This window comes from Cyprinus carpio, chromosome A24 (genome assembly GCF_018340385.1).
Source record: "Cyprinus carpio isolate SPL01 chromosome A24, ASM1834038v1, whole genome shotgun sequence".
NCBI lineage: Eukaryota > Metazoa > Chordata > Actinopteri > Cypriniformes > Cyprinidae > Cyprinus > Cyprinus carpio.
The window spans coordinates 22,732,598-22,759,535 of NC_056595.1; the positions used below are offsets into that span (position 1 = coordinate 22,732,598).

Genomic DNA, 26,938 nt, shown 5'->3' on the forward strand with positions numbered 1-26,938 from the left:
AGTGTTAGGGGTCCTCCAGGAATGTGGTTGAGAACCACTGTCCTTGTAGGCCATGCAAGAAAAGAATGAATGTACTGTACTGTATCCTAAATCAGTATGTATAAAAAATAGTTACATCACGGAGACGTCTGCATTTTCATCTACAAGACATATTTTTTAGAGTGTTTGCTCATCTGCTATAGGTCTATAGGACGGTTCCTATCAGATTTCAAATAGACGTTTAGAAGATGTATTTAAGATGTTTATGATTTAGAATGAATGTACGTAAAACTGACGTCTATCAGAAGTTTGTACACAGCAGATGCTTTCCAGATGAAGCCATCTTTAACAGACATCTTGCAGACGTACATGTGCTATGGGATAGAAGGCCTACTTAAGGTAATAATTAATTGCAATGAAATTAGCTGGATGCTAATGCTTACATCCAAACGAAAACCGTATTTGATAAGTGGGCTGGTGGTATCACTCATACTAACACAAAACTTTTCCATTACCAGTCAGATTATAAACTTTTACACCGTAATATTAGGCCAGAAACATAACTGACACAAGTATATGAGCACAGACACTAAATATTAGCCCGTTTATCGTTGTGGTTGGTGGGCCTCAATAAATTACATAATGGCCCAGGACTGCTACACAAGACTAACAAATGGTTTGCAATTAAAAACAGTCTGTTAGTGAACTAATGATGCTACAAAATCATGCTGGATTTTTTTAAAGATAGAGCTTGCAGATTTAATAATTTATTTATACACAAACAAAAAGCAGAAGCAAATTAGCATCTTCATGAATGAACATTTTTTTCATTAATAATTAATACTTATAAATAAATTAATACTTCTATTCAGCAAGGATGCATTAAATAGATTTAAACTGAGAGTAAAGACATTAGCATGTTTCTAAAGATTTCTAGAATGATTTCTGAATGATCATGTGACATTGAAGACTTGTGTAATGATGCTGAAAATTCAACTTTGCATCCCAGGAATAAATGTAATTTTAAAATATATTCAAATAGAAAACAGTTATTTTGAATTGTAATAATATTTCAGAATATTACAATTTTTACTGTATTTTTGATCAACTAAATGTAGCCATGGCAGGAAGATACTCTTCAGAAAAAAATATATATATATTTTAACAATCTTACCAAAGATTCTGAATGGTAGTGTAACTGAACTGAATTTATAATATTTTACATGCACAAAATATTCAAAATAATATTTCATACATACAGTAAAACAGACAAGCTTTATGTCTTCTCTCTTGACTGTGGAAGACAGCATTAAAACAGATGGAGGGATGTGATTTCGGATCCACCACCAGAGGTCCCTGTCATTCCAGGATTAATGACTGGTAGCTATAGTTACGCACCTGTTCCTTGTTCTTTATCTGGATACCTGTAAAAATTCCTTCTTTGCTGGTTCAGTCCTGGATGTTGCAGTGTAGTGTGTCAGAGCTGATAATCAAATGTTATTTATAGTGTCATTCATTCCACTTGATCAGGTGTTGATTCCTGTAGGTGAAATATAGATTTGGCTCTGATGATAATGGAGGCTGTTTCTCCAGTGCCCCGTAATCTTTCTAACAAGCTCCTACTGGTTTTTGTACAACCCCTCATTAAGCAATATATAAATTACAAAAGAGGGTGTTTCTTGACTTTGCTTGAATCATTTGCTGGTCTCACTTGGAGGTTTTCCAGGAGGAAAAAATGTGTTAATTAAAATGAATGACATCCTACATTATTAAATAAAGAGTTGAAGTTTTCATTCATGAAAGATAATTAATGTTTTATTTTCATCTTGGTCTGTAGAAACACTTGTTGTAGTTGTTTTCCAAGGAACACAAAAGTAAATTATTTACCAAAGATACGGCAGACTGCAAGTATTTGGACACTTAAAAAATGTCTGAATGTCACTGCATTAGATAATATATCAAACTAAGTAACACTTAAATTTACAGAAATGTAACACAAGCAGACTTTTCAAGAAAAAACAAAACAAAACAAAAAGTCAATTTTAAATGATAAAACAATGGATATTGCTGAAAAAGTCAAAGAAAAGTGAAAAAGTTCGCCCTTGGCGATTTCTAATGCGATGACATTCACATTTATATCGTTCTTGATGGCCACCGAATGTTTTCCATTACTGTAAATAGGCATCGTTGTGCCTCAGTGATGAATCATGACATCATTTGACAGGCAGCACATAATTGGCTGGATAAAATCCCTCGACTCCGCCCTCCTTCACGCCCCAGCACCAGCCCTGATCGTCCTCTTCCTCCACCTTGAGGAACTCTTCACCTGTGAAACAGACCCACAGCGGTCACATCCACAGCACCGCACGCAGAGTTACAGTCTAACAGCAGAATCTCCACATGCTCACCTGCTTTGAATGACAGTTCATCAGGTTCCTCTCCAGTGTAGTTGTACAGCGCTCGAACACGCACTCCTCCGATCATGAGCCTGCGCCAGGACATGGGAGACGAATCAACTTCTGTTCATCCGAAACCAGTTGTTATTTTAGTATTATTTATATACTATTATAGTATTTATTTAAATTTTGAATGATCTTTTATTTTAAAATATTTCAGCTTCATTTTAATTTAGTCATTTTCCACTTTTTTTTTTAAAATATATTTCTGTTTAGCTTAATTTTTTATATCAGTTTCTACTTATTTCAGTTAGCCAAGGCAACATTTCTATTTTTTAAGTTTTCTAAATTTAAGCTTTCCATTTACTATTTATATGTTACTTCAGCTTTGTCAAAGAAAATTATTTTTAATAGTTTTTGTTAAACTATTAAAAATTACTTAACATTTTTAAGTTTTCTAACCTTAAGTTTTCCATCTAGTATTTATATCTAATTTTATTTCAGCTTTATTCCCATTAAAGAAAGTTATTTTGTTATTTAATTATTTAGTTTTAGTTAAAGAACTTTTTAAAATAAAAAAATATTAAAAATTAACAAGAATTATTGTTTATATTTTCCAAGTTTAACCATTCCATCTGATATTTAGATTTTATTTTATTTGAGATTTATTTCAGTTAAAGAAAATTATTTTTAATAGTTTTAGCTTTTGTTAAAAATAATATTAAATTAATTTAACATTAATTGTAGTGTTACTAAATTACTCATTTACTATTTAATGTTTTAATAAATTATAAAAATGTGTTTAATTTTCATTAAAATAGTCACTAACATTGGGGGAAAAAAATTCTGATGGTCCTAAAAAACAGGCTCATTTTATTATGGAAATATTTTCATGATCTCGACATGTTCTTAGCAGGTTTCAGGAAATCCAGGATTTGTATAATCAAGTCAATTTGACTGTTTGAGACATTGTTGAGATCTCTTGGAGCTCTAGTGGAGACACAGGTGAGATTAAAGGGTTTTTTGATCAGAAGAAACATCTGCGATCCAGGAAATGTGTTTTTCTCTCTACTGCATGCATCAAACAATACACTAAATCAAACCCGCAAACAGTTCTTTCTCAAAAGCGTTCATTTAACTCACTAAACACGACTTTCAGCCACTGGCATTGACTTGAAGCACAATTTAGACCATCATTAAAAAGGTGACATTCACAAATGTGAATCTGTCCAGGACTGGCTGCCCTCCAAAATGAAGAATCTGTATAAGAGAAGCTGTTCTAAGGGAGTCCAACATGCCTGAAGCAGTTATAGTCCTAAAACCACGACAGACAACAGCAAAACACTGGAAGAGATCACAACTAGAGCTCAACCGAAAACACGCTGGAGGAAGACGACTAAACCAACTTTGGGCCTTCATGCAGGAAAAAAAAACAAAAGCACCTGGATTTAAAATATTCTGTTTTGCAACAGGACAACACACTGAAACAAAATACAAAAACGATAACCTTCAAATTATATAATATTTTTGAATGGACCCGAGCTAACATGGACTACATTTTGATAAAACGTTAACAAAGATTAACACACACACTGTAACAAATATTACTATAACTAATGAAAAAAATAATCAAAGACATAAAAAAAAGCAATAATCACAGACTGCAAACTTGCACTGAATTCTGCCTACTACTTTAAAACAAGTATGCATTATGCAATAAGCATTTTAAACAGTAGTACTCTACATTGTTGTCACATGACCTCATGTTTAATTCAGTGCCCGCAGTCCCGGTATCATGCCAGAAACACACTGTAATTTTGCATTTTTAATGCATTTTGTGCAAAAACATCTCTTTGAGGCTGAACAAACTGCCTAGTCCAGATGAAATCACCTCCAGTTCATTTATCAGAGTGGAAATGAAGGTCTACATCACGCGCTACAGGACTGAACGCTGTACACGGCACAATTTGTCAAATGACACACTTCACCAGTGTGACTGCAGCTCACAATCAGTCTTCATCCAGCCTCAATCAGCTCAGCCGAGGAGGATTTGAAACGCTGACAGAAGGAAACCCAAAGAGACTCTGCGCTCTAATTGAGCTGCTGCTCAATACTTACACATTTCATTTCCTAATCTGATTCATTCTAATTCTTTTCTAATTAACTTGATTTAATTAATACTACCTTTGACATTTTAATAGAGCACTTTGCGTGCAAAAATTCTCAGTTAAGGCAGAACATCACAGGCGAATAGGACAAACATTTTAATTAATATGTATCACCATACTTTCCCAGTTGATTAACCACATGCATTAAGGCAATTATTTTGTTTTCTGAAATGTTGTGTTTAAATATAGAAATTAGCCATTATTTAATTAAATATGCACACATTTGCATGCATTTTCAGAACAGAAATCTGAACATTGGATTAAGCCAGGTTCTTTTACAGAGGGATCTGGGAGATCTGTTTTTATCACTCCATAATTCAGATAATATTGTCAATAGCCAGAAACAAATAAATTTGCATCCTGTTTTTAGGAATAAAATGTGATATAAATCAGGCGAATGAACAAACTTTTCGGTCAAAACATTCAGAACCTAAACAGGAATAAACTATCAGTTTGGTGTATGTGAGTGCTGCTGAAGAGAAGATTTCAGATTCATTTTGAGAAAATGGCCTTGAAAATATGTATTGTATTTGAAATCTACAGACACAAATAGATTAAAAAAACCCTTAAATGTGTTTTCTTAAAGTTTTCTTTTCACTATGAGAAGACAAGTTATGGAAGCAAAATAAAACAGATTTTTCCTATAGGTGTCTTCGTAGTTGACACGTACAGTACACATATAGACCCTTTATTGCATGTGTGTGTGCTTACGCTTTCTCCTCCGTTCCTCTGTGTGTTTTTGGTTTCTTTCCAGGTTTCTGCTTTTTAATCGGCGGGTTCCATTCCTGCAACAAGAACACACACACAAACACACATCAATGAGATTACAAGACAAAGGCACACAAAAACACAACGAGATTACAAGATTAAAACACACAAAGGCAATAAATAACAATATGAAAATACAATAAAATGGGATGTGTACTTATTTTAAAACTCAGAGTCATTCAGCACTAAATTAACACTGTTTGTTGCACAAAAGTAAACCAGCATTGATAATAAGGATAATTTTGCTCGTAATATCTGAATGCATATGATCACACACACACACACACACACGCACACACACACACACACACGCACACACACACACACACACACACACACACACACACACACACACACACACACACACACACCTCTAGTTTGGGCCAGTCTGTCGGCATGCCCGGCCCATGGTTGTTCTTCCACCAGCGGAGATCATCCGGTTCATTAATGGCCATGAGCATGTGATGTAGCTCACTGTACACTGCTTTTATACTGAAACACACACACACACACAAAATACACATGACTGCAGACAAAACTGTGGCTAATGGAACTTATTAATACTATAATACTAAAAACTTGATTTTCTTAAGTAATGTTTATCCAACAAATCCAACAAACTTGCATCTTTGCATTCACTGTTTGCCTTTAAAGAAGATGATTGAAAAGGAAAAGGCTGTGGATGGAGTTTTGGAAAATTCTGTCTTTGTCAAAAATATCCTGCAGGGTTTATGGAAAACAAAAATTTCTAAAACTGAAATGTCAAATGTAAATCATTTGATTCTCAGCTCTATTTAATTATCATTGATATATTATTATATTTTGGTAATATTTTATATTAATTTTGTTTTTATATTTTATATTTCTAATTAAATTATAGTTTAAGTTTTAGTACTTTTGTTGTGTTTTTTGTCCTTTGTCTACATGGTTTTTATTATTTTTTTATTATTTAGTTGTAGTTATTTAAGTTTATTCATAATTGACATTTAATCTTATTGGAGTTAACATTTATTTTATTTAAAGTAATGTTTTTTTTTCTTCAGTGTTTTTAGTTTAAACTATAATAACCCTTTATACATACACATATCATCTTCTGCAATTGAAATAGATGAAACCAGCAACACTAACAAATATTTTTTTTGTTTTCCTTCAAAATATACTAAAGGCTTTAATGTCAGATAAAGTGTAATCGTTTTAATGGTCTACATGACCATGGTCTACATTTTTTATCAAATGATTGTTTGCGTTTTAAACCTCTCATTGTTGGTAATGTCGAGGTGTCTGTGAATGGACAGGAAGGCCTGCTTCAGGAAGCTGATCCTCTTCCTCTCCTCCTCCTGTGATTGGTCGAACACAGACTCCATTTCCTCCATGTATCGTGGTGCAAAGCCAGTAACGTCCTCGAGAACCTTCTCATAATGATCACGTGCCTGCAAAAACAAGCAAATTCATTAAGTCATAACAGTAACTGGCATTTGCTCATACAGTCTGATTTCTGACTGACCTTGCCGCGCTCCTGAGTGGCTTTCTCTCTGGCCTGCTGGATCTTGGACAGTTTGCTCTCGCTCAAGTCGGCTTTGTTTTTGGCTTGATTCTCTTTTTCCTGAGCGTTCTGCTCTCTCTGGCATGACTTATGATACGCCACACGGGCCTTTTCAAGCTAATGGAGACACAAAGATTTATTATTAGTAGTGCTTTTCATTTTCTATTCAGCTCTCACTTATGTTACTGAATGCACTGGAGATACTATTTCATCTTCTCTCTCTAAGTGTATCATTTAAGTTTCCAACATATGTTATAATATTAGGGCTGTCGATTTAACGCGTTAATCTAATTATTTACTTTTTAACACAATTAAAGTGTGCAATATCACACCAGTGCTGCAAATGTGATATTGATTTTATACAACAGTTCAATAAATAAAAACTTACTATTATGTTATATTTGAGACACAATATTGACTGATTTTGCTTAGTTTTGCCAATGCAAGTATTACCTATTAAAGCCACAGCAGAACTGTTGTGCATCTCCAAGCAACACACTATTTCTGGATGAATCTACGTTTTGAATGAATCGGTTGAACAAATGAATCAATGGCCTATTCATAAAGAGAGCCAATTACTCTGTTCCTGAATGAATGGAATGAATGAATGACTCAACTTATTCATTAAGACATTTGCTACTTTTAGTTTTTTATTTAGAGTATCATTTCATTATATATATAGTATATATTTACAAAATCTGAAAAAAAAATTAATTAATAATAAAAATAATAATAATAATTTATAAATAATATAGTTCACCCCAAAATAAAAAATTTATATATTACAAATATATATTATGTATACACTGAAAAAAATGATGCAGAAACTATTTTCACTAAGAAATTGCTAGAAAATATCACAATTAATTACAAAAAATGGAACGTAACATATTGAATTAAACTAAATTTAGAAAGACTGAAACTGCATCAAGTTTTCTGAAATGTTACTAATATTTTTATTGACATATTAGCGTCAAAGGTTTTTATAGTGAAGATTTTGGAGGATCTATTTTTATCACTCCATAAATCAGAGAATACTGTGAAAATACTATAACCAGAAAAATACTTTTTTGTAATATATTTTTAGAAATAAAATGTTACATAAAATGTAGATGCGAAAATAAAAATGTAAATGTAAATGTTACATGAACAATCCCCTCAGTAAAAAAAAATAGATACTTGCAGATTTCTGGCAGGGAAAAAAATATTTTAACAAAGCATACTTTAAATATATGTATTGTAAATTGAAATCTACATAGATAATGTGCAATAAAATAAAAACTTAAAGGTGCAGTAAGCAATTTCTGAGAAACTGCTGATAATTGAAATGACCACAACAAACACGCTAGTACCTAAAAGAACCACACCCCATCTTAATAGCCCCACCCCCAAATTCATAAAAAGGCACCTCCCCCATCATGAGTGGACACGCCCCTTACTGCTGATTGGCTAAAACTGTGTTTTGGTGCTCAGTCTGAAACACTTTCAACAGCGTTTCTCAGAAACCGCAAACTGCACCTTTAAATGTGTATAGTGAATGTTTTCTTTCCACTTGTTATGTTATGGAAGCAAAATTTCAGAATTGGCAAGTGGTTTTTCCTGTAGTGTCTTGCTTTAACACACTGAGAAGTTGCACTGGATTTTGTGCCAACAGGAGTGAAAACAGTTCAGCTGATTAACACCGATTAACCAGCGGCATACGTCTAACTGTCACCTTCTTTAATCGTTTCTCCCAGGGCCTCTGAGCATGTGAGAAAGCCGTCCCAAGGTCATGTGACTCTCTGAATCCACAGAACATTTTCCGAAGGAACGTCTCCTTCTGCCACGAACGAATGCGCTCTGCATCTTCAGAAACCAGAGACTGAGAGATTGACGTGTGAAGAGCAGACAGACGCTCGGTGGACGAGAAAAAGCACTGCCAGGCCCTCAAGAGGGACCCATACAGCGGCCCTGAGAGACAAACACAGAGATTTAGAAAATATTGAGAACTTTTCACTAATAAAACCAAGAGATTATGTTTTTTCTTTTTTTTAATGGTAACTTGAGCAGTTTTGAGGCTTGAATTTAGAAACTGACTAAACTGAAAAAATAAGAAGAAGAAGAAGAAGAAGAAGAAGAAAAAAGAAGGCTACGTATTTATTTTAAGAGAATTAGCAAACCTTTGCAGTTTAATTTTGGCTGTGATTGTTAGTTCCCAGTATGCTTTGCATATGGCTGGATATGAAGAGTAAATATTGAAATTAAGTGCTACTTTATGTGTTTTTGAGTAAAGGGAAATGTCTATTAATGTTTAATTTTCATTTATCTTTGACATTTGAAAGAGTTTCTGTTACGTTCAAGTTTCTATCGTTACCATTGTGCAGAAGAGTAGAGCTTATGGTTATGGATAACTGCATGTACTACTATTATGAGCGATGATGCTTTGTTCAATCAGCGGTAGCTTTGCTAATGCTAGCGTAGTAAAGTTTCTTCCTACTTGGTCTATTTGGCTGTATAAAGTCTTTTAATTGTACAAAATAACTCAGTCAAATACAAACAGACCTTACTCAAAATCATGGACTTTTGAGAGTCAACTTAAAATAAATGAACATATTTCACTAATAAAATTAAAATCATTGTGTCATAGATTAAATGAGGATAGGTTTTTGAAACTCACGAGTCTCAGTGATTGATTTCCACTTGTTGCTCCATTCGGCGAGCCGACAGGCGTACTGTCGCTCCACATGAGCCCGGTCTTTCATACATGCTATGGTGTCTTTACAAGCCTGGTATGACTCTGATGTCCTCTGTACTGTCCGGATGTAATTTCCTGGCTGAGAGACAAGAACAGAAGGAATTTGAATTAATTTTCCTGTAACTCAATCTATCTATGGTGAACTATGTGTGGTATTTTTGCTTGGTTCCAAGTTGAGTTGCATTTATTTATATAGTGCTTTATACAATACAGATCGTTTCTAAGTAGCTTCACAGGAAAATAGCAATGGTAATATTGTAAAATTAATCGATTATGAAACTAATTCGATTTCAGCTGTAAATCAGCTCTACACAAAATTTTGATTTTTTTAATATCTTAATTATTCCTTATAGTTGCATTTATCAGATAAGAATTGTGCGATAAAATAGCCTGCAACCAACAAGCAATCAAACAGTTTAGATTTGCTATATATATATTAAGGGGAAGTTGTGGCGTAATGGTTAGAGCGTTTGATTCCTAACCCTAAGGTTGTGGGTTTGAGTCTTGGGTCAGCAATACCATGACTGAGGTACCTTTGAGCAAGGTGTTCACTGCTGTGTGTTTGTGTGCACTTTGGATGGGTTAAATGCAGAGCACGAATTCTGAGTATGGGTCACCATACTTGGCTGTATCACATCACTCACTTTATATATATATATATATATATATATATTGTTTTACATGAGTGTGTATGTATATATATTAAATTTGACAGAAAGGCATCAAATAAAACAGCTTGTAATCAGTATTCCACTTAACGCTGCATTTACCTCAAAAAGATTTCCAGTGTTCACAGTTGGTTAGTTAACTTTAAAAACACAAGAAGGAGTTTATTTACTGTTAATTATATATGTATATTAAAATAAATCTCTCATGAAGACAAGGTTAGTTTTTTTTTTAAGAAAACTAACTTATGTGCAATTGAGTTACATACAAATGGTTTTATTTGAGTGTGATTATTATGTCTGAAAATAAATAGCATTGAATATTATAGTTTTTTAATTTTAACCTCTAATTTCATGTAACAAATGAGACGGCTTCCTGTATATTTTACAGCTTTAGTTGGAAGAGATTTTTTCCTTAAGAAAAATAAACTATTGGTATCAGCTGATATTTTTATATTGAATATCAGTGCAATCTCTATTATCTATATGTACACTTATGGTAGATGTATAATTCGTAATTAATTATTTAGTTATTCAGTTGTTATCTGGTGATCTTGAGAATCATGAAACCTGTGAGTATATATCACTATTTTTACATTCCAAATCAGTCACTTTTGAAGTTCTATATCAGCTGTGATGCTGCCTATGTAGGGAGCGGACAGCAAAACAGCTCACTAGGCTTTGGAACAGCCTATTTCTTACCATCCAGAAGCTGATTTTGTTGATATCCTCAGGTGGGCCTGTTGGAGGGTCTGCCATGGTCTCAGCTGGCTGCAAAAGAGACAGTTAAACCAGTCTGATTACATGTAAGTGTGTGAAGGGATTTGCATGCTTTATGTTATAGACAATAAATGCAGTGCACTATTCAGAGTGCCAATAGAAGTCCAAAGTTGCTTCATGCAAACAGACGGCCACTCGGATGCAGCGTTTCACAAGCTTTTGGACCTTCTGCACATGTGCGTTTCCCCGAGCTGGATGTTTCCATCTTCTTGTTTTGACATACTTCAGGATGAATGACATGCTGCAGTTTTCAAGCATTTGTTCAAATCACTATGAGCAATAGTATTAGTGATGCTAGTCTTGGCAAACAGCACTAACAAGTGTAGATGCTCTTGAAAAGGAAAACATTTCACCTGACCAGCTACTTTCCCCTGTGGCCCAATGCCATTTACTTAAAAAGGAAACTTTACAGCCTAAACAGATAAATACCCTTGAGAAAAATAAAGCACACTTTAGCATACTTATAAAAAGAGTACTTACAAAAATAATATGCTTTTAAAGAGTGCACAGTCAATTTAATGTTTTTGAAAACATAATTGCATGTAATTTGCACTAAAATGAAAATGCATTACAGTTAGTGTTTTTTGACCCACTTAAGTAGGATATAAATGCATTGTTATATGTAATTTAATAACATATTGCCTTTGAAATATGATTCAAGTGTATTGCCGAATGTACTGCCAGCATTTATGGTAATGTATTTGTAATGATGAGGATGCAATTTAGTAATGTAATATCAGTGATATCAGTGTTAGTCAACACATCAAAATAAGTGTACTTTTTTTAAGCATGACAAAATATTAAAACATGATGTAAAGTGTACTTTAAAGTAAAATTTTCAATTTGACATTATTTCAAAGTGCACTTAAACAAAAAAAAAAAAAAAAAAAAAAAAAAAAACATGTTAAGAAACAGTTTAAGAAAGTATACTCTCTTTAAGTGGCCTTTTATTTAATTAACATTACCTCCAAGTACATTTTTTTAAATTATTATTTAAAGATTTGAAGTACACTACAAGTGCACATTAAATACAAATAAAAAATAAATAAATAAAATAAAATAAAGACTAAAATAGTGAGGAATTAAACCTACTGTGGTTTAGTGTCTAAAAACACTCAGCAACAGGATGCAAAATAGTAAATGACAACGGCAACAAATCCTGTGGCCTGCTTGATAAAAATACCTAAAAAAATTAAATCAAATTGTTGTACACAAATCACCAAAACAGTCCTGCAAATTTATAAACTGGTAAAATTGAGGTCATTTTAAATGATAAGAGGATGACAGCTACTGTTATAGAACATAAATTTAAGACTAGAATACTTTTTTCACATGATATGATGTATTCATAAATGCATGTATTTGCATGTACTGACTGCTTAATAAAGTCTGGCTGATTAAAAACAAAGATCCTGGGTGAGTTTCTGGCCATAATCCAGAGCATGCAACTGTCCGTGTGAATCACTCTGCATGGGGACTCATTGCATGTGAGTCTGCAACTGGATATAGTTAGTTTTGATGATAAACATCTCTGAAATTTGCTGTCAATTTGACATGATTAACACTGACAGAAATCCAGAAACTAAAGGTGATAATGTTCACGGGAACTAAGCAAAATCTCACAAATTAGCCTAAATCATGAATGGACGTCACTGCATCTGCATGTATTAATGCACGTATTTATGAGCATACTGTAAGGGCGTGTATGTGTGTGTGTGTGTGTGTGTGTGTGTGTGTGTGTGTGTGTGTGTGTGTATGATGCTACTGGAATCCAGGATCAGAGATATAATTCACCCCCACCCCAGAATTCCGTCCAGCAGCCAAGCAACTCCAAATAAACATGAGCTGGTGGGTAATCGTACACACACACACACTTCATAACACACACACACACTCTGTGCACAATACATAAAAGAGTAAAAAATGTATGCCCCATGTATGCCCCAGGAAGTCATTTTCTATTTATGAGAGCACAATGCCCATTGTGTCAAATATTTACAACACTCCCAGAAAAAAGGTACAAAGCTGTCACTGGGGTGGCACTATAAGGTACAAAAGCAAAAATGTACTAATATGGACTTTTAAAGTACTAATATGTACCTTATACTAATATTTACCATTTAAGGGTAATAAGGCACAAGGATGTACCTTTTAGTTTTTGTTTGTTTGTTTGTTTGTTTGTTTGTTTGTTTTTTTTTTTTTTTTTGGTTAATTTATTTTTATTGATTGATACAGAACCGAAACCCATAAATAGAACCTAAAATAAAATGTTGAAATTTAGAGAACTGTAATTTTTGTCCCTAAATTTAAATAATAACGTGCGTGTGTGTGTGTGTGTGTGTGTGTGTGTGTGTGTGTGTGTGTGTGTTTGTGTATACACACACACACAACCATTCAAAAGTTTGGGATCAGTAAGATTTGTAACTTTTTTAAAGTCTCTTAGTTTTTTAAAGTCATAAGTATCTTCTGCTCATCAAGGCTGCATTTCTTTGATCAAAAATACAGAGAAAAAAAACTGTAATCTTGCAAAATGTTATTATATAAAATAATGGCTTCTATTTTAATATCCTTTAAAATATTATTTATTTCTGTGATGCAAAGCTGAATTTCCATCAGCCATTACTCCAGTATAAAGTGTCACATTAAATACATTTTTCCTGTATTTTTGATCAAATAAATCCAGCCTTGATGAGCATAAAAATTGTTCTGATCCCAATCTTTTAAAACGGTAGTATGTATATATATATATATATATATATATATATATATATATATATATATATATATATATATATATATATATATATATATATACATAAACACACATAAGGCATTTATCAAAACACATCTACATTCATGCAGAACAGTGTTTAAAATTCAGTCTGTTTTTTTTCTCAGAACATTAAATACATTTACAATCACAATCTCAAATACGCACAGATTGCATAGGAAAAATACACAAACAGAAGAAAAGCATATCAAAAATAAACTAAAAAAATAGCATTTTTGTTTCTGTGAATATAAATCAATTTTTAGCAAAGTACAAAAACAAAGCATTTTGACTTTCAGCAATGAAATACAGTATTGATCAAGCTTTCTGTGTGAGCTAAATATACACTATAAAACATAATCAAATCTATTTGTTATTGCATAGCAAAGTGTCACATGCAAAATGCTTTGAATATACATTCCAAAGTTGGAATGTAATGTTCATTTCCTTAGTTTGTAAACCTGCGCTGATTCACACACAACTCTATCCAATAAATCAGGGTAACACTCTTTCTGCTATATGGATAGTCTATTTTCAGTTTTTCCCCCTTGTTTTGCTTTTCTAATTTATGCATGCAGATTTTGCCATATTAACTGAGAGTAAATGAACTATTTGTACTTTAAAGTCTCACAGCACAACAGTTTAGTGGGGTGCAAAATGGTAAAGCAGTTTTTAAAAATCAAAATGATGTTGCAGCACCTAAAATATACACTATCATATCAATTTTTGCTTAAAAATGTAAATGTTTTTTTGTCAACTACTCAGAAACTTAAATCAAATAGAATAGCAAACGAAAACCAAAGCTGACCTTGCACTCCAAGGCTTTTTTCTTCCGTTCTTTGGCTTGTTCTGCCCTCCTTCAGTCTCCCTCACTTTTCTCCCATGTCTGTCTGTCTGACGTTCCTCCAGTGTCTGTGCAGTCAGTCAGCTGTTGTGGAGGTGCACATGTACATGCAACTGTATGTTTTTACTCTCTCTCTCTCTCTCTCTCTCTCTCTCTCTCACACACACACACAAACACACACACACACACAGACAGACACACACACACACACACACACACGCACACAGACATTCTCTCTCATCTGAGTGTAAATGAGTTGTCAGGTGTGAAATTTAAGTGTGTTGAGGAATGTGAGAGTTATTTCAGCTCTCTGCCAATCATAGCTCAGAACGAAAAACTGCCAACACGTGAAGCAATTAGCATGTTTCAGTGTGTTTACAGAGCAAGTTCATAAGTTCAAAAGCAAACAGTATACTATTAATATAAAGCAATTCGACATATCTAATCAAAGCATATGAAGTGTTTAAGGCACATAAAAGTAGATGATTGTTTAGTATCAGAGTTCATCACCTCGGAAACAGCAACAGGACAGTGGCCAGTGTCATGTGACCTCTACTGCATCATACGCAGTCAATCGTGGCCTGTGGGAATTTAAGGAATAGTTCATCCTTAAATGAAAAAGTCATTATTTACTCACCCTGATGGTTGTTACCTCCATGGCACAATGTTCAAGCATACAATTAAAGGAATAGTTCACACAAAAATGAAAATTTGCTGAAAATGTGATGTTTTTATCAGATGTTTGGACTCTCATTCTGACGGCACCCATTCACTGCAGAGGATCCATTGGTGAGCAAGTGATGTAATGCTACATTTCTCCAAATCTGATGAAAAAACAAACTCTTCTACATCTTGGATGGCCTGCAGGGCCATTTTTGGGTGAACTATCCCTGCATTCAGTAAAAAAGGCTGTAAAAGCTAACTATTTAAAGTGATCCTTTCTGTCAATTTTGGTCAAAAAGAGATGAGAATAAATTCAACAAGAGAATAATTTATTCAAACCTCTTAGGTAGAGCTTATGTATCATCATATTCATCAATTATTGTACAGAACAATAGAAATATCTGATATTTATATATATATATACTTTAATTCTGCATACATTTCCATACACACACTCACACATACATATTTATATATATTTGCTTTGTTCCTATTTCCTTAAATATATTTTCAAATGAAATGGAGTTATGCTTTACTCCTATAAAACAACCACCACCGCCGTAACAAAACACACATACATACACAGACACACACACACAAACACACAGAGTCAGTGTTAATGTGCATGTGTGTGTGTTTGTGTAGGTTAACAAGAGCACACTTAAGCAATATAAACGATGGGTTCTTTCATTGTGTTCTGATCTTTGGAAGACTGATTCTGCTAACGGTATTAAAATGCTTACATACTTAATCCTTATATGGTTATTATTGGCATTATGATGACTTTTTTTTAGAACTTTTATTACTTGAAGTCAACATGAAACCGTTTACAACCCGTTTTACTTTCATCATCCAACATATCGGAGTAAAAAAAGACATTCAATGATAAAAATGTAAGGCAGGACTTAATTTTATCTATTGCAAATTGGATGGTGTAAAGTGTCACTGTATGACTGGCAGTTAAAAATTAAGTGGGCTTGGTGACATAAGCCTAAAAGGAAAATTACATTTGATAAGCATTCTTTGAAATAACATGCACTAAAAATGTGTATGAAAAAGTAAATGGGGTCATTCAGGTTTCATGTTGACTTTAATCATCATATCAGATGAATCAAAGCCTGCACGTCAAGATGCTTAAATAAGCACAGTAGCCTCATTTGTATTAATAAAATAATATCATATTACTAAAATTCATTACACCTCTTGATTTCGTCATCCCAAAAAACAATGAAAGAAGTACATTCTCTCTGTCTCTGACTGGTTGAAGATGTTTGGCCGTCTGGCTTCAGCTTGGATGACAAACATTTGCTCTCTGTGAGAGTGTTTGAGCATTTCATAGCACTTCTCCATTGCAATCATCCCCATCTCTGTCCTTCAGTGGAAGTCTTTCCCTTTCATCCCAAGTGCTTTTTGTCTAACCCCATTCTTTCTTTCTTTCTTTCTATCTTCTAACTGGTTCTCTCTAATTCTCTCATCTAGCTCTGAGTCGCCTCATCTTTCATGCGTTCGTTCTGCCCTTCAGAAGAAACAGTGAAGACAGAGAAAGCAGAGGAGAGCCTAGAAAACATGGAAGGGGGAAAAGAAAAAGAAGGGAGGCAGAGCATGAGGTAAGAAAAGAAAGTGCTTGATATACTGATCATCTACAAACTAAGATGAAGAATCTGGCATTCAAAAAGCAATTAAAGTTACATAAGTGTGCAGTATGTAATTACAGGGCACGTGTCAAGTGTGCAATTTCAAAAAAATGCCATGTTTAACGAAAAGGAATGAGCTGCAATTCAATCGATTAAATGATTTTTGTGGTCTTACATGAAATATGAAAAAATCATAGCTCAATTAATTTATGTTGTAATATACACTACTAGACACAGGTTTGGTCATACCCGACCACTCATGACCTTTTGATCTAAAGGGTTGTGCATACGTTCTTAAAAACTACAAATTAAAGTTTAGTTTTAGTTCACAAAAAAACAAGGAGACATGAGAACTCCTTCAGTAGTGTCATGAAATTGGTTGGGATTTAACATTGTTTGGTCACTACATAGCAGAGATGTTTCCATTTGTATTATTTCTTAGTTTTCATACTTTACTATTACTCTAAAATGTGGAAAATGTTAATAATAAAGAATGAATAGATATGTCCAAACCTCTGACTGGCAGTGCGAAATAAAATATGTACACATGAAGGTCACAGTCTAGAGAGGAAATGGGTTTTATGATCAAATGAAGTCTTCCTTAACTAAACTTCTTTTAATAAACATCATCTAAAGCATACAAAAACATCAAGGGCAGAATGTTTATTTATTGTTGAGTAAAGCTGCAGGCAGAATTATCCATGCAGAGCTAAATTTTTATGAAATGGTGGACCATTTTTAGGAAAACAAATATAACCGGCTTCTTTTCTGTTTCAAAAAAACTAATAATTTTCCCCCTCACTACTTGTGTCTAGTTTGCTTTCTGATGCTTGTTCATCAGGCCCCCTCATCTAAATCTACCCTTCATTTTCCCTCCTATTCTCAACTTTCTATCTCACCTGTCTGTAAGTCTCTTAAGCGCACGCTCAATGTTCATGCGATGTCCAACCCGACTCACACCCAGATCCAGGAAGTCCTCTTTTGTCAGAGATGGCAGGTGGGAGCCGTCAATCTCGTTGTCAAGAAAACGCTCCCGGTGCTCTGCCAGATTTAGGTAAGTCAGCCAATCAGCAACATCATATTTGCTCCAGTAGGGGAGGGGCTTAGACACAAAAGGGTGATTGGGTGGAGGAGCAGTTAAGGGCGGGTAGCTCATACAAGATGGGGAGGAGCCTCCAGACAGGAAGTTGGTAGGAGAGAGAGAGCTGGAGACCAGCATGAGGTTAGGAGGAGCCACAGGTGGGAAGAGAGGAGATGTTTGTGGGAAAAACTGGTCTGAATATTGGTGGGCGACTCCCAATGGGGGTGTTAAAGGAGGTTGTATTTCGTACGGAGAGCCATAGAGCGGCGTAGATGGAAAGAGAGGGAGCGAGGATGGACGCGGAGGTCCAGGTTGTGGGTGGTCTGAGCAGGAGATGAGGGGACTGGGCACTCGGCGACGCTGAGTGTAAGAATGAGATTCGGAACGTCGTAGTTCTAGCCCAGAGAACTGAAACTCGGAAGCTTTACCACGATACTTAGAGCGATGTTTCGGAGACAAGGGATAGGGGGAATAGGATGGAGAAAGTGGTGTAAGAGAGACAGGAGAAGGAGAGAGAGGTGCATGAGAGAGAGATATTGGGGAAATGGGAGGATGAGGTAACGATGGAGGAGAGAGGGGTGCATGAGCCAGGGAAAGAGGAGAGAGGGGGGCATGGGGCAGCGACGGAGGGGACAAAATCCCGTGAGGAAAAGAAATAGGAGAATTAGATGGCGTCCAGTCTTTGAGAGGAGGTGGAGCTGGGATTGGGGTGAGAGGTAATGGGGTCGGGGTTAAGGCTGGGGTTATAGACGTTACAGGAAGAGGAGATGAAGGTACAGGGTTAGGGTTCAGTGCAACAGAAGTGCAGTTAGATGTTAAAGAATTAGGGGGAAGGTTTGGAGAGATGGAGCGTTGGAGAGATGGCGCAGAAGCAGGGAGGAGAGGTGCACAGCCAGAGGGATCACCTGGAAACCTGTGAAAAAGTAAACAATGTGTGTAAACCAGAAAAATAACAGTAATACCCATTTAATTCAGACAAAATAAGCAATGAAACTAGATTAGAGGTGTTTGCCAGTGAAAAAAATGGCCAAAACAGTGCTGGGGTGTTTGATGGGGATTGCTATGTGGTTGCTAAAAAATAATGAGAGATTTTAACTTTTTTCTTTCGGTTGCTATGATTTGAGGTATCATTCACATCTGTAGCAGAATGAGATAATATACATATATAATTGGCATATGTGCACTGTGTTGTGAAACTTGTTTTTTTTTTTTTTTTTTTTTACCTACACTCCATTTGACAGTTGGAGAAAAAAGGTATGTAGTCAATATAGAATTGTACATCAGACCACATTACGAATGCAGAAATCCAGGTAATTCTTAATGGGTTCACAATTTTTTTTTTTTTTGCGACTGTACTGTAAGAATGTGTGTGTCTTTTTGTTTTCTTAAGATGTCTCACCTATGATTTGACGGTTGTGCCTGACCTGGCCAGCCACCAAGCTGCTGTAGTTTGCTGCTGAGTTCATTTATGATGCTGGCCTTAACATTGGAGAGAGGAGAGTTCAGACGACGATCCATAAATACTGGAATCTTTACAGCAGCTTCACTTCCTCTTCCCTGTTCTTGCTCTTCCTCTTCCCTTGACCTGTACATGTTGGGAGCGGTGCTAGCCTTCCGCTGTAGCAGTGGTCCGGTTCGTCCATTTTCTGTGTGCGCATGATATTTTGTCATATTCTGAATGTGTGTTTTTGTGTGAGGCGGGTTTGGAGGTATGGATTTATGCATGTGCGGTTTGTGTGTTTTTTGAGCGAATTTATCGGGGTGAGAAAGAGACAAATCAAGAGACACTCTTCGGTCTCCTTTGAATCCATCCCCTACTATCCCACTCTCCATGCTTTCTCCTCGTCTTCCTCCCCTCTCCTTATCTCTGCCTCCTTCTAGGTCCCTTCTTTCTCCGAAGTTTTCCATGTGGTGATCACTGCTGCTGTGACTATCCAGTTCCTCAATTCCAGAATCAACCACAGCCTCTGGCCAATCACGCCCCTTAAGAGCTAGAGGAAGTCGATCACCATCGATAACTGATGCACTTTCCAAAGGCATTGTTGTGGTGACAGTCATTACAGGTGCAGTTGCAGCCACAGTAGAATATGACATAGAAATGTTAGCATGGCCTTGTTGTGGGTAGAAAAGTGGGAGAGGCCGATGCAATGACATAGGGTCAGATGAGGCGTTTGGGGCGGAAGGGGAACTCGATGAAGGGAATATCTGTGGCGAAGGAAGAGATGGGGAGAGAGCTGACTGGGTCAGATTGGCCACCTCACTGTCATAAGATGTAAGACTAGAAGCAGCAGAGTCTCCCGCTTGTGGCGAGGGTAAAGGTTGGGGTTGGCTGGTGTTTGGGTGCTGGGAATAGCTTAAGGGTTGGGACTGGGGTGGGTTTGCTGGAGGTATTTTGGGACACAGCTGTGGAGGGGGGATTAGAGGAGATGGTGGGAAAAGAAATGGATGTACCACAGCAGAAGGATGGACGGGTGCCTGATGTGAATCAGCTTGCATGTTGTCTTGTAGGGACATGGCATCTTGTGGGGGTTTGGAAAGCGTTTGCAGAGACTGTTGCTCCTTGGGTGGTTGAGATCCTGACAGCTCCTCCTGTTGTTGTTGTTGTTGATTATATTCTGTTGTTCCATGGGTGTCTATTTCTATTCCGTTTGCAAACTGTATAGGGGGAGGTAGGGGCTCTGCAAACACAAACTCATCGTCCATATCAACAGATGGAGTAGGGGGTGGAAGCACCATCAAATCGCCACCCTCTCCAACCCCTAGATTTCCCCCTCTCTTTGTATACTTCTCTCCTTCCTTTTCCATCCCACTCTCTCCCATCTTTTGTCCTCCCCTGTCATCCTGGGAATTACTGGTGGAACTTTTGTCAGCCGTGCCGTGTTCACTTTCGTTGCCTATAAAGGAAGGCCTGCGGGGAGGAGGCTTGGGCGGTATCCTCTTGTGCCCTTCCCTTTCTCGGTCCCGCATGTAAGTGTGGTACTGATTGGCTCTGTTGTCTCTGTCCTGAAGGTGAGACTGGTACTGAATGGCTTGATTATCTGTAAACCGCACCTTTGGTGCTCCTCTTTCCTCTCTATCCACAATATTCTGTTCACTCCATTCCAAGCTCCCTGTCCCACCACCACTTAATCGAAGCATCCGAGGAGACTGGGGGCGACTTTGTGGGACTGGCGCACTTGTTGTTGGAGAGGCACCACTAAGATAGAGTGAGGTGTGTGATTGGTAGATGTAGAATGGAGGAACAGGTTTTTGGTTTGGAGGAGAGACCGCAGAAGGAAAAACACCGGTGCTGGACAGCTGCCGACCAAAGTGGCGTTCCTCTCTACGAGTACGGTGGTCATCTTTCAGTGCTCGCTCACGTGCAGCCAGTGCAATTCCAAGTGGGCTTGTTGGGTCTAGAACCTTCCCCGTCAATGGGTGGATAAAGGTAGTGGCTTGATGAGGTGTAGCTGATGCATACTGTGGCAACCCAAACGCAGGTGGCATACTTAAGGCATCACTGGAGATCAATCCCTCATCGATAGATTTAGAAGGACGTAAACGAGCGGAGGTATTGGCCTCCAATGAAGTCTGAGCAGACTCCTGCTCATCTAACATGTCCTCCTCAGAGGAGTGATAGAACGAGGTGCTTTTCCGACGGGAGTCACGGTAGTGTTCACGTTCCCGTTGTGCTGTGCTCTTGCCCAGTGTTTCCAGTTTTGATGGAATATTTGGTGGTTGAGGTGGAGCGGGCGTAGGAGCCACAACTGGGTTTTGAGGCTTTGCCTCTTCCTGCTCTTCATTATTCTCAGGAGACGGCTCTGTATCCTCACTGCTCGCACGGCTACTGTGCCCAGAGCTGCTGGTAGATGGCGCTTTCACAATAATAGTTGGGATTGAAATTGAACTTTTTTCCAACTTTTCTCTGCCGGTCTCCTCCACCTTGCGCTGCTTTACCAACATCCCTTTCCCACCTTGCCGACCTGCAATCTTGGCCACCGCTGGCGCTTGGTTCCGCTGTGCTGTAGACTGCTTGGGGCCCACCTCAGAAGGAGGCACGGCATTGCTATAGCCACGCCTCAGGCCACCCATTCTTGCTCCTCCCATCTTGCTGGTATCAGTTTCAGCCTGTGAAACACAATATTTCAAAGTCTTAAAGGGATAGTTCACTCATAAATGAAAATTCTGTCATAATTCACTCGCCCTTCTGTTGTTCTAATTCCGTATTCCCTTCTTTATTTTTTTTGGACCACAAAAGGAGATAAAAAAAAAAATCTCCTCTTATTGTTCGAAAAAGAAAGAAGGGCATTAGAACAACACAAGGATGAGTAAATTATAACTAGTGCTGATCTGATGGCGAACAAGTGTATTTGGGTAAAAGATGTAGAATAGAAATTGTGTTTCAGTAATTTTAAATGAATTGTGTTAAATTATTTTAACGCATTAAGGATTTTTGAATTAATCGCATGCGATAACGCTGACAGCCCTAATTATGACTTAATTTTTCATATACCTTTAACACTTTTATTCTGACAGTGTATGTCCAGGAACAGACAAGAAAGACAGATGCCACTTTCTGGAATCTTTGACCAATGCTATCAAGCTCTTACCCTGCGGTTGGGCGGGACCCTGTGCTGTGTCTGGCTATGAGGCAGGTGGTGTGATGGAGGCAGAGGAGGAACAGCATAAAAATGTGTTGGTGCTGCTCTCCTGTCTGTGTGGCCACCGGCAGACAGGGGCGGCTCAGGCGCTGAGGTGTCCGGTGGAGGGGGGATGTCCTCTGGTCCAGGCACAGAAAGACTACGAGACAGCTTCATAGTAGGAGGATTGAGATGTACCCTCTCCTCCTCGGTCACACCTTTAGACAGAAGACATGCAGAACACAGTTACATAAATTACTCTAAGAATTACAGTGCAATTGGTCTGAATAGTGATGGATTCGACACTTGTTGCATTTAAACTCACCCATGGATTTCTGACGCATCATCATAGCACGCTGAGTTGAATGGCCTGATGAAAACTGGGCTTGGTTGTAACCATACCCAGACCCTGATGACATCACGCCAACACCTGATTGTTCAAAGGTTTGCTGTAAAAAAGGGAAAAGACTGATGGGGTGGAATATTTAGCACATTTCCTTGCTGCCTCAGTGAAAGACGACTCTACATCAGACAATCTTACAACTCTACTTCCACACAATAACTGCTTGTAAAGGTACTCTCTTACCCTCACTCTTACACTTATTACTAGTTGAAAAGCCTTACTAACATAGCTGTGCAACAGCTAAGATCAGGCGAGCAAATGCAAGTGGTCATATGTAACAACACACATCAAAGAACCCTTTTCTTCCGCCAAAACTACTGTTTCAAAGCTGTGTATAACTCTTTTCAAGCTTTTCTTGTAGCTACTGAGCGAGCTGATGCAATAATCCAAACAAGCTCTCCCAAACTTTTCTGTCATGTGTAAAAGCGAATTGTTTTGTTCTGAACATTTCACCAATTTAAGTCCCCGCACAGCATTTTTTATGCTGAAATATTTAACTACATGCTCCTACTCATGCTGTTGTTTTTTTAAAGATGCTTGTTAAAGTTTATGCTGATGATAAATGACAAAAGATACCATACTGACTGTAGTTTGAATTATGAGTAACTTGACTTAAAAAGTAGCTTCCTCAACACTGTCAAAACTAAAACTGTTAATCAGAACAGAGATAATGAAACAGAGATGTTACCTCATTAGCGTTAAAGCCCTTGTTTCGTTCCTTCTTGCCCCCGTGACCTCTGTGACCCTGAGAGTCTGATGTGCTAATTGTCTGCTGAGCAGCAGCTAGAATCTCATCCAGCTTATCTGGAGAACGACAGGAGAAAATGAACATGCTACAAAACTTGAGATGAATCACCTGGATATAATAATATACTGTATGTTAAATGGAAGATTCAAAAGTGTGTATACAGTAAAAAATTTATATCAGGAGATGAAATATAATAAATGAAGAGGACGGGTTTCTTACTAAGGGCCATTTGATAGACGCTCTTCTTCTTTTCTGGAGCTTGAGAGCTCTCTGTATGATCTGAGCACAGACACATACAAAAAAATTAGCAACTTCACACACAAATACACAGATCCTAATAAATGGCTTACAAGGAACAAACACACATTCCAGAGAAACTTCTGGAATTTCACAAATTGCTCTTAAATGCATCCTATGTGATAATCATACTAACTAGAGGCAGTCATAATACACATTTCATAACCCTTATGCATTTGAAGAAAACAACAGGAAAATCAAGTCACCTGGTTTTTTCTTCCATGGCGAGGCAGCTGCAAAAGGAAATGAGTAATGTTAAAAATGCAACGATATGCTTTTATAAGTACATGTTTAACTGGACACTATGGTGACAGTGTAACATTTTTATCATCATTTCAATTATTCCCTTATAACAGTATTAACAATCAGTGTCAATAAACAGCAAGTATTTTTCTCAAGTTTGCAGTCTGTTTTCAGTTGTCATGGTAACAAACTAAGAAGAAAACTGACAGCCAACAAACATTATAATGTTTTCACTGTCACTGAAGGAAACAATTTTTATAACTAATGCATATAAACTGCATACTGTTGTTTATTGATTCAAATCTAGACTGATACTGAGATTAATAACCTTGATAAATGTTATATGAGAAGACTAAAAAAACTTAAACTCTCTACAACACTATGAAATGATTAAACAGTTAATTTCATAAAACTTGTCAGAAAACTAAGACATATTTCACCCCTAAAACAGAAGAAACAAGAAATTAATTTTTGCATAATAAAAACGAGGTCTGTTTTAGGATAATTTTTATTTTGTTTGTGCATTGAAACATTTTTTTCATGACCAAATAAAATTGCCAATTTTTAAAAATAGTATTTAATTATTATGGTTGTGAAATACAAATACTGTATTTAAAAAAAACTATTATTTTAATGAAAATCTATTGACAATCACTGAACAGAATAGCCTGGAGAAGCACTGTGAAATAATATGCTCAATTCCCATAAAATGGCAATATACATTATAATGGTTCAAAATGACAAGACATTGCACAGACCTTTCTCCACTGTGTGCAACGAAGAAAGAAAGACAAAGAAGCAAATTATCAACCAAAAAGAGGATTGAATGTGTGATATCAGAGTTTATGATAACAGTAAATGCTTAATAGAATAACATGCATTTCATTTGTGTATATGTAAGGAAGGTGTGTGTATATGTGTTTGTAAGATTGTACCCATCTCCTCCAGTTCTGAAGTCATGGATTTGGAGCGCAGAGCTATAGCTGGAGGGGTCAGCCGCTTACTTTGCTGGGGAACTAAATGGAAAGAGAGCACTGTTACATCAAATCAAAAACTGCCTGCAATGCCATTCATTTGTACTCCCACAGACAAATCCACAGTAAAATCGCTCTCTGACCTTTCTTCTTAGGTATTTCCTCCATCTCAGGATTTCGCGCTACCATGACAACCTTCACCATCAGACTGTTCCCGCCCTGGCGAATCATGTTCACCACCTGCCTGTGACCCACCTTCACTACATTGATGCCATTCACCTGTGAACATACAGCCACACTATTTCAATCAATAGTAACTTAAAAAAATACTGACCCCAAACTTTTAAATGGTTATGTGTATTACAATTTATCTTAAGGAAATTAACACTTTTATTAAGAAAAGACAGAAAAGAAATTACAAAATATTCTATTTCAAATAATTGCTGCTCTTTTGAACTTTCCGTTCATCAAAGAATACTAAAAAAATGCATCATAGTGTATCACACATGTTGCATCACTTATAATAATAGTATTTAATAAGTATATAGAAAAGCAGCACAACTTTTCTCAACACTGATAATAATCAGAAATCGGCATATTAGAATGATTAATGAAGGATCACGTGACACTGAAGACTGGAGTTATGATGCTGAAAATACAGCTTTGATTACAAGAATAAATTACATTTTAAAACATAAATAAATAAAAACCACTAAAATGTAAATCATAGTAAAATTTCACAATATTACCATTTTTGTTGTATTTTTAATCAAATAAATGCAGCCTTGGTAAGCATAAAATACTTTTTAAAAACATTGAAAAAATGTTACCAACCCTGAACTTTTGAACATGTATATTCCAAATATTCTATTTCTACTCTATTTTTCAATGCAGGTGATTTTAACAAAGATTGTTTTTTTTTTAAAGAAAACTATATTTAACAATTATATAAGAAAGGAAATTTGATTTGCAGTTTAGAGAAAGAGATAGAAACACAAGTGGGTGTTTTAAGCATTATCATCAGACTTGATTCAAAATGATTCAACATGATTCACACACTCCAAATTAACCAGCTGGGAACCCAGAGGTGAAGGTTTTTGCTAACAGGGCGTTGCGTCTGGAGATGCATCAATAAAAATATATTTTGCAGCACCACATAGTCAAGATGGCATACACAGAGAACACAAGCTCCATTTCATCTTCTCTTCCAGAATCAATTAAAAGTAGGTAACACAAGTATCTCAGTGCGGTTTATCACCTCAGTGTAGGTGTTAAGATTTGTTCAGTGTTGGGTTTAACACCTCACAGACTGGAGACTATACCGCTAAACTAGTTTTGGCTTTTGTAGCGATGCAGCATTACTTTCTATGGCTCTTTATCTAATAAAAACTTATTTTAATGGTTCATTAATTGTCTAAAACATGGTTGCATCAAAGGAGGTGACATCTTTCCTGACCTCGATCAGGAAGTCCCCCATCCGCAAGCCGGACCTCCACGCGACGCCCCCCTCGTCAACAGACTCGAGGTACTGCAGAGCAGGGAAGGCTGGAGTCGGGCTGAACTCCTCCACAGGAGTCTGGGCTGGAAATCACAGATCACAATCAGGGGTGTGATCCGTCTATGTCATGT

General features: G+C 36.6%; 2 protein-coding genes across 5 annotated transcripts in view; both read right to left on the reverse strand.

Annotated features, from left to right (window-relative positions):
- Positions 1-1,772: 1,772 nt before the first annotated feature.
- Positions 1,773-14,731, reverse strand: LOC109088566 (protein kinase C and casein kinase substrate in neurons 2 protein-like). Its single transcript, XM_042714814.1, has 10 exons — positions 14,612-14,731; positions 10,956-11,024; positions 9,511-9,667; positions 8,569-8,804; positions 6,816-6,971; positions 6,566-6,741; positions 5,683-5,803; positions 5,255-5,328; positions 2,388-2,467; positions 1,773-2,305 (listed from the first exon to the last, which is right to left on the reverse strand). Exons 2-10 carry the CDS (start codon positions 11,010-11,012, stop codon positions 2,193-2,195), a joined length of 1,170 nt encoding a protein of 389 aa, XP_042570748.1. The 5' UTR covers positions 11,013-11,024; positions 14,612-14,731; the 3' UTR covers positions 1,773-2,192.
- The window catches only part of LOC109052160 (SH3 and multiple ankyrin repeat domains protein 1-like), a 50,808-nt gene continuing 38,481 nt past the window's right edge, over positions 14,612-26,938 (reverse strand). For 2 of the 4 annotated variants that reach the window (XM_042714779.1, XM_042714780.1), the window contains exons 17-28: positions 26,766-26,890; positions 25,453-25,588; positions 25,271-25,351; positions 25,094-25,102; positions 24,299-24,325; positions 24,015-24,074; positions 23,736-23,851; positions 22,970-23,093; positions 22,615-22,862; positions 19,425-22,132; positions 17,844-18,938; positions 15,623-16,867 (exon numbers count right to left, since the gene is read on the reverse strand). In XM_042714779.1, the coding sequence (XP_042570713.1) occupies positions 16,786-16,867; positions 17,844-18,938; positions 19,425-22,132; positions 22,615-22,862; positions 22,970-23,093; positions 23,736-23,851; positions 24,015-24,074; positions 24,299-24,325; positions 25,094-25,102; positions 25,271-25,351; positions 25,453-25,588; positions 26,766-26,890 (4,811 nt within the window). In that variant the 3' untranslated portion in view covers positions 15,623-16,785. Of the gene's footprint in view, positions 14,732-15,157; positions 15,229-15,622; positions 18,939-19,424; positions 22,133-22,614; positions 22,863-22,969; positions 23,094-23,735; positions 23,852-24,014; positions 24,075-24,298; positions 24,326-25,093; positions 25,103-25,270; positions 25,352-25,452; positions 25,589-26,765; positions 26,891-26,938 lie in introns of those variants that run through there. The other 2 variants (XM_042714781.1, XM_042714783.1) reach the window with 2 other exon arrangements.